At 42.4% G+C, this 8,218-nt stretch overlaps 1 protein-coding gene across 1 annotated transcript in view; it reads right to left on the bottom strand.

Annotated features, from left to right (window-relative positions):
• Window positions 1-4,037: 4,037 nt before the first annotated feature.
• Window positions 4,038-8,218, bottom strand: part of IL1A (interleukin 1 alpha) — a 379,947-nt gene continuing 375,766 nt past the window's right edge. The window contains exon 8 of the mRNA XM_069087541.1: window positions 4,038-6,409. Within this exon, the coding sequence (XP_068943642.1) occupies window positions 6,209-6,409 (201 nt within the window). The 3' untranslated portion in view covers window positions 4,038-6,208. The remainder of the gene's footprint in view (window positions 6,410-8,218) is intronic.

Here is an 8,218-nt window from a genome sequence, read left to right as displayed (position 1 = left end):
TGTGTTCTGTTTTGGCTACTGTATTTAAAAAGAGACATTGACCAATTGGAGCACATTTAGAGGAGGGTGACCAGGACTGTGAAGGACCTTTCAACTATGTCATGAAAAGAATGACTGAAGGAACTGGGTTATTTAACCTGGAGGAAAAAAAAAATAGATGAGCAGAGAATAGTCATCTTTAGTATTTGAAAGACAGTCACAAAGTGATTCTAGGAGGCAGAGCTAAGAACAATGGATGGAATTTACAGGGAGGAAGGTCTGGACTAAATATGAGAGGAGCCTTATGTGCCCTTCTGGTATAGGCTTGAGGTTGAAGGTGATAATAAAAGGGGGAGGGATATTATCTCCCTCCCTTGGCTCCAACTATTGGAATTCGGGAAGACTAGGGCTTTCACAAACATTCTCTCCTTTCCTTCTACTGGGCAATTCTTACTCCCTACCCTCAACTCCATTCCCACAGAGAACTTCCTCTACAGATGTGAGGGGTGGGGAGAAGAGTAAGAGAAAGAATAAATGAATAAATTTAACTCAACTATCTAGCCTTCTCCCAAGCAGCCAATGATGCTCTAGCTTGAGGGAAGGTGACAATGCCCAGAGGTGAGGAGGATGTAGTGGCTGATATTTTATTTTTTTAGTTTTGGAGGGCAATTCGGGTTAAGTGACTTGCCCAAGGTCACACGGCTAGTAAGTGTTGAGTGGCTGAGGCTGGATTTGAACTCAGGTCCTCTTGACTCCAGGGCTGGTGCTCTGTTCACTGTGCCACCTAGCCGCCCCTGGTGGCTATTAATAAGGCCTGGTGTTCCTCCATCTCCCATGAGGTCTTGTAGTGGGTGATTCACAGCTCATCCAAGTACTATGAACACCCATACTATCTTCCTAGTCGGCTACTCACAGGGTTTAGGCCACCCAGGGCCCTTGGGGGAGGAGCGAAAGAGAGGCAAGGGGGGAAGGCGCCCCAGTTAATATTAACAACAAATAACCATCATCAGCATTTGCACAGCTCCTTTATGTTCCAGGCACTGGCATAAACTCTGTCTCTTGATTTTTAAAACACAGATGAAGAAACTGAGGCAAACAGGGTTAAGTGACTTGCTCAGGGTTACACAACTAGTGAATGTCTGAGGCCAGATCTGAACTCAGATCTTCCTGACTCCAGGCCCAGAGCTCTATCTGCTGCCCCAATTTTTTGCGTCACTGGGTAGTTTTTCAGGATGCCTGCCCTCTGAAATCTGGGAAGCCTATAATTCATTGGGGGATTATGGTAGTGAGGGGAGAAGAAAGGAGGGAGGCCTAGAAGAATATAAAATAAAGAGCTAAGGGTTCAAATCCTGCACCATATTAGGTCAATGAGTGTGGATGGAAGAAAGAACAAGAAGAAATCTTATCGTTCAGGAACTGACTCTCTCTCTCTCTCTCTTTCTCAGACTGAGGAAGATTAAACTGCATATACAATGCTGGGAACACTACAGAGTGCTTAGTGTAAAAGTTCCTTTTGATTCCATAGAACAAATACTAATTAATACTAATTTATTTGATAGAGCAAACAATTATTGAATGCCTACTATGTGTGGGAGACCGCTGAGTCCTGCAAATACCAAAATGAAATTAGACCAATTTCTTTTCTCAAGGAATTGTGTGTGAATTGCTTCTCGTTTTCTACTTAATTGCACGCAGCATAATTATCTGTGTAACTATTGATAAACAATGTTGTTTGGTGGCATTTGCATTTGGTTTGGAGTCAGAAGTCTTTGGTTTAAATTCCGGTTCTGACGCCTAGCTAGATCTGTAACTTAGACCAATCATTCACTTCCTCCAGGTTCTTCCTTCTTGTTGACTTCAGTGAGATGTTCAACAGGGAGACCTGCTCATTGGAAGTGTTCACCTCCATTGAAAATGTCTTGTGTAGAGTCTAAGCAAGAAGAGGTTTCCCTATCGACAGTAAATTTTCCCAATACTCCTCGTCACAGTTGACATTATTCTAATAGTCTTGAGCATGCAACATGGCAGAGGCCAGAAAAGCAAGACGGTTTCAATATCCATGTTAGAAAAATAAAGTGAATGAAAAAAATGCATCGCCAAGATTGGGCTAGACAGCAGAATGGGCACCCATTGAATTCATCTGACAACATGGACAGTCATCGCCATGGAGGAAAGGGGTTCTAACATGAACTTGCTTTAAAGAATATTCTGAACATTATATTTCAATATGATTGACTTCCTTTGAAATTCCATGTATCTTATTTTATACATTTAAAACCTCCCCCCTTCCCTTGCAAGGGTCCATAGGCTTCCTCAGACTGCTAGAGGACCATGACACACAAAAGGGTTAGGAATCCCTGGATTAGACCCAAGTTTAGCTGCTGCTGAGCTGTTTCAGTCATGTCTGATGCCCTGTGACCTAATTTGGGGTTGTCTTGGCAAAGATATTGAAGTGGTTTGCCATTTCCTCCGGCTCATTTTGCAGATGAGGAAATGAGTTAGAGTTAAGTGACTCGTCCAGGGTCATATAGCTAGTACATGTCTGAGGCTGGGTTTGAACTCAGGAAGATGAGTCTTCCTGATTCCAAGCTCCCTGCTCTATCCATTGCACCACCTAGCTGCTCCTCGGTATTGAGACTTCCTACTTCCCTATTGGATTATAGCATACCTGAGAAATTGCTCAGCGCTCTTAGCGATCCTGAATGGCTCACTGCTGCACATCATGGACTACCTTTAATACCAATGTGCATCACGGACTACAACCATTTTAGAAGAATCACTTGGGTGAATCATAATATTATTGAGATGGGGGTTCCATCTCCTGCTTCAGATTGCAGCCCCCTTCATGCTTTGGCAGAGGATCCTCATTGGTTTTCGTAGCCAAAGATCTCGATCAGCTTGTGAACAACCCTCTGGGGATGAACTCCTTTAAACTTAACTAATCTTAAGACATTTGGATAACAAACCATTAGATGGGCTGTGCTCAGACTTCCTAGCCTGGCATAGGGCCTGCCAGTTTTGTAGTCGGCTGGCATAGACGTCAAGCTAGGGTCATCTCCACAAAACAATGAGATATCCTGGTAGGACACATTGGAACAATCATAAATAGGCGAAAGGGTAATAAAGAGCCAAAGGATGGGCCTAGGTAGGCTGTGATGTGGCCACCACGTCACAAGTCCTGGCACAAGAGACATTGTCAAGAACACGTGTGATGGGTGGAGGAGGCTGGCAGGCTCCCTAGTGAGAATGAGAGACATTAATAATCCCAGTGTGATTGGCAGCAGGACTTGTGGGGAAGAAACAGATCGACTGGATGGGACCGTCTGCACTGTTGGAAGGAGCTCTCACTCAACCCAACTACCAAACTGATACAAGCACCGGCATTGTCATGAGGTTGTGGTGAAGAAAGAACTTCGTCAATTGTAGAGTACCTTATACATACCATATAAATATGGGAGGATATGACTATTCTACTTGTAAATTTTTTTTGTATTACAAAATGAAACAATCATTTGTGCCCATTATTGAATGGTATGTAATTAACAGTAACGGAGATCACATCCCATTAATGCAGTTTTAAGGCACCATGATGCTCCATAGTCTTCTAATTCACACACAGCAAAGTTTAACAATCGTGCTTTGATTGTCAATGAAAATGAAGGGCACAGGAATGTTGAAGTATACCTAGGGAGTAAGGTAAGAGAGAACATATTTCGACCGAAAGAAAAGCAGCTATGTTGACTTTATTTTCATATGAATACCTCTAGGCTGGCCACTAGGGCTTGAATGAAATATTCATAGCTGCTTTAGTACAACTTGAAGGAAACTGGTTCTGCTGTCACCCAGTGGGAATGGTCAGCTAGAAAATTACAACTCACCCAGAACTGCTAGTTGGAGCAAGAACACTTGGACCAGTCCGAAGCAGCAACGGGCTCTGGAAACAATGTCTACAGTCTTCATTCAAAAGAAAACTAATAATTGGCCCCAGATTCAAGGGGACTACCAGTCTCATATCAGTTTACTGAGGCATATTTGGGAATAAATCAAAATCTACTTAGTTGAGTATTTTGTTTTGTTTAATCTTTTAATATTTGTAATAACAATAAATCTTTAAATATATTAGTAATAATAAATAAATATATAAATACATGTATGTGTACATCTACATATATTAATTCATAAATATGTGCCTCTTTGAAATAATTCCTACTCCCAAGGAGCTTACATTATAATGGGGGAGACAACATGTACATTTATATGAGGAAATAATAAATATCCAGTGAATAAATATAAATACATTCAAAGTAAATACAAGAAAGTTTGGGAGGAAGGGTACTCCCAACAGAAGACAGGGCTAGAGCTGCATCTTAAAGGAAGAGAGGGAGAAATGAGGACAATGGGGATAATATTTGCACTATCATCAGGCTGTTGGAAGGGAGTTGCTTTGTAATTACCTAAATATAAGTTATTAACATCACTACTACCATCACCATTCATTTAATTTTTCACATAGAGCCCTAACAGCTACACGAACCCACTGACCACTTTTTAGCCTATCCAAGTCACCCTTTAAGTGTGACCTGCCACTTAATCCAAACATACAGGAAGGTAGATTTCACCTGAAGTGCAAGGAAAAATGGCAGTCTGGAGCCACCACCGAGGGCATCAAGTAGAGACAAGATTACTTGTGGAAATTCCGTGGACCGGATTCATGCTTTGGAGAAGGGATGGACTTGTCTGCCCTCTGAGACACTTTCCAGACTGGGCCAATTTTTACAGCGTCTAGACGAGAACTCTTTTCAGAGAGGATCCAAGGGCTATAGTGTGGACGAGTCCTTGATCTTCTCTTGCTTTCACCTGCTTGGGCGCTTCGGTACACCAGAGTCGGGTAGGTGACAGTCATTTTGTTTTTCTGCTCTTTCCATACATGGGGCACGACGCAGATGTACAGATATTTGCTTCGCTTTAAACAGCGTCTGTCAGTCCTTATCTGGAGCACTGTGTCCAGTTTTGGCACCGTAGTTTGAGAAGGATGTTGATGATTGGCAGGGCATTCAGAAGAGGGCAGGCAGGATAGTGATGGGGCTTGAGTTCATGACATTTCAGGATAGGCTGAAGGAAGTGGGGCTGTTCAGCCCAGAGGACAGGAGACTAGAAGGGGAACACCAGAGTGCTGTTCAAGTATTCGAACATGGGGGAGGGATTAGACTTTCTTTGTGGTCCCAGAGGACTGAACCAGGAGCAATGATGTGGGAGTGGGGGGGGGAAGATAGTGGAAATTTTGGCTTGACATCAGGGAAAAACCTAACAAGCAATTTCCTAATAATTAAAGCTGTTCCGCAGTAGAATGGGGCACCTATAAAGGAGATAGGTTTCCCTTCCTTGGAGATTTCCAAGCAGAGGTTGGCTAACCACTTGTTGGTTAAATGTTTTATTGAAATGACCATATTGTTACCAGTTCCCAGTAAGGTGTGAAGGAGATAGCAATTGTTCTCTTTCTTAAAGAGGGTAAACTGAAGTGTATTACCTATCTGAAACCTTCTTAGCAAATAAAGATGAGAAGCTGGAAGTTTTCCAAGCGACAGGCAAAAAGATTTTGGGATTGTGGGTTCCTATTCTGATTTCACTACAGATTTCTCAATTTTTCTCGTTACTCACTTAACCCTTCCATAATATACTTAGGATAATACCAACGTCTCTGATGATACTGCTTTCAGATGGATATGGTCAATAATAGTCTGCCTCATAAAACTGCAATGAAGAATGTTAATTAAAATGATTAGCCCTTTGCAAAATATAGGGTGTTCTCCAAATAGTAAATAATAATTGTGAGTTAGTGTTGGGTCCACCGGACTCTCTTAACTTCATCACAAACATTCATTCAGAATGACAAGGGCTCATCCCAAAGCCATCTGCATGGCACATGACTAAGAGTAAAGGACTGGTTTTCATCATGTACATAGTACATACCATCACCATAGAGCTAGACTACAGCAGTGTGATTCAGGGGAAAATATGGTGGCCCTGTAGTTAGGGCATGGGTTCAAATCCTACCTTTGACACTTACTTTCTGAGTAACCTTGAGCAAGCAGTTTCCTCACCTACAAAATGGGGAAGTTGGTCAAGAAAGCCTTTGGGGTTCCTTCTCAGCCCTTCAAGACATGATGCAGTGACAATGACAAGCACCTACTACTTTGGAGATCCTTTTCTCCTCTGAAAGTCTGAGCTTTTATGCATCTCTCACTAGAAAGTGAATAAGGGCAGGCGGTCCTTTTGCCATGAGCACCAGGTCGCTATCTGTGTTGCTGGCGGCCAGATACAACTCTGGATTGACAACAGAGGCAAAGGTGCTGTAACTATGACTCTCTGTCCAGTAGAAGAGGAAGGGACTCTTAGAGCCATCAATCTTGGCAGGTGTCTCTGGAATCTCCTTCAGGAAAGAGAATAAAGCAGACTTGTTAAATGGATAGGTAAAGGCAGGTAGAGGAAGCACAGCTTTGTCCCTTAGTGCCTGGCCTACTGAATGTGGTGTTCTCCTTGCCTCATTAATAATGGCCAACTGATTCTTCACGATAGATTTCAGGGCAATTGATTGGGTGACATCCTGGATGAGCAGGGACAGCTGCCCCTTGTCATGCTCCCTTATAAAGAAGGGAGAATGGTGAAAGACGGGGTCAGGGCATCCCACCTTTTTTTGGTGCCCACATAGAGCTAAGTGCTTTGTGGTATTCTTTGTGGCTTGACATCAGGAAAAAAACTAACAAGCAATTTCTCAATAATTAAAGCTGTTCCGCAGTAGAATGGGGTACCTCTAGAGGACATAGGTTTCTCTTCCTTGGAGACCTCCAAGCAGAGGCTGGCTAACCACTTGTTGGTTAGAATACCTATAAAAATCTTAACCATTGAATATATAGGAAAGGGGTCTAGGATTCAGCTGCTAGCATTGTCTCTTTCTGTCCAGAGTTATCCTTTGCCTGTAGTGACAGAAGGATGAGATCCTGGACTGCTCCCTCTCCTTATTTCCACCTCCTGGCTTCCCTGACTCTCTTCAGTTCTCAGCTCAAACCCCACATTCTGCAAGAAGTGTTTTTCTGCCCTTTCTAAATCCTAAGGCCTTCCTTCTATCCAATTTACCATATGTATGTCTTCTATGTACTTTCCCCCCCACCCCCCCGATTAGAATGTAAGCTCTTTGAGGGAAGGAACTCTTTTGACCTTTAGGTACAGTGTCTGGCACATAGTAAGTGTTTAATAAATGTGTTTTGACTTTGCTTGAGAGGAGTAACCACCTTTAAAAGTTTTGGAGAGCAAGGTGTATAAGGTGGAAAGACTAAGGGCTACCTCAAGTAGGACTGGGTTTGGGGGCTCAGCTATAAGTTTGGGGTCTTTGACTTTACCTGTGGATCATAGCTTTATTCATTTATCAAATATTTATTGAGTTTTCTGTGTGCCAGGCACCGTGCAAACTCCCATATGGAATACCCTCATGGAGTTTACAATCTGGGAGAAACTGGAACCAGCAACTCAGTCATTTTAAATAGTGTATCTCCCAGCATTTCAGGTTATCAAAAAGTCTTCTTCTATGTTGGGGTAAGGTTATAGGAGGGTAGGGGCTGCTAGGTGGCACCATAGTGCATAGAATGCCAGGCCTGGAGTTAGGAAGACTCATGTTTATGAGTTCAAATCTGGCCTCAGACACTGACTAGCTGTGCAAGTCACTTACCCCTGTTTGCCTCAGTTTCCTCATCTGTAAAATGAGCTGGAGAATGTAATGGAAAACCATTCTAGTATCTTTGCAAAGAAAACCCTAAATAAAGTCACGAAGAGTCAGACATGACTGAAAAATGGCTGAAAATATATGAGGGTAACATCGTTAGAGGAGTCCTTACCGCCCCATCTGCAGCAGGTCAGCCTCTAGTAGCTTACACAGCTTCTGGGGGGTCTGGGAAGTAACTGTTAAGCCATTATAGCTCTTTTAGGAGCCAGTTGGGTCAGTTTTGCCCATCAGCTCCACCTGCTGAGAGTAGGGCTGCAACTCAGTCACCATAAAGTTGGATTTGATGCCAAATCTAGGTGATTATGTGAACTTTTCTTTAACAAAGAAAACGTCTGTAGATTGGATTTTAGATCCTGCCATATACAGGAAACCCCCAACTTATATTCAATTACCTTATTTAATATAATATTATAATATAATATAATATAATATAATATAATATAATATAATATAATATAATAT

Source organism: Petaurus breviceps, unplaced genomic scaffold (assembly GCF_028583685.1).
Source record: "Petaurus breviceps papuanus isolate PSGF00001 unplaced genomic scaffold, PetGlider_PUasm1.0 182, whole genome shotgun sequence".
In the NCBI taxonomy this organism is placed as follows: Eukaryota; Metazoa; Chordata; class Mammalia; order Diprotodontia; family Petauridae; genus Petaurus; species Petaurus breviceps.
This window is presented reverse-complemented; position numbering and strand designations above follow the sequence as displayed.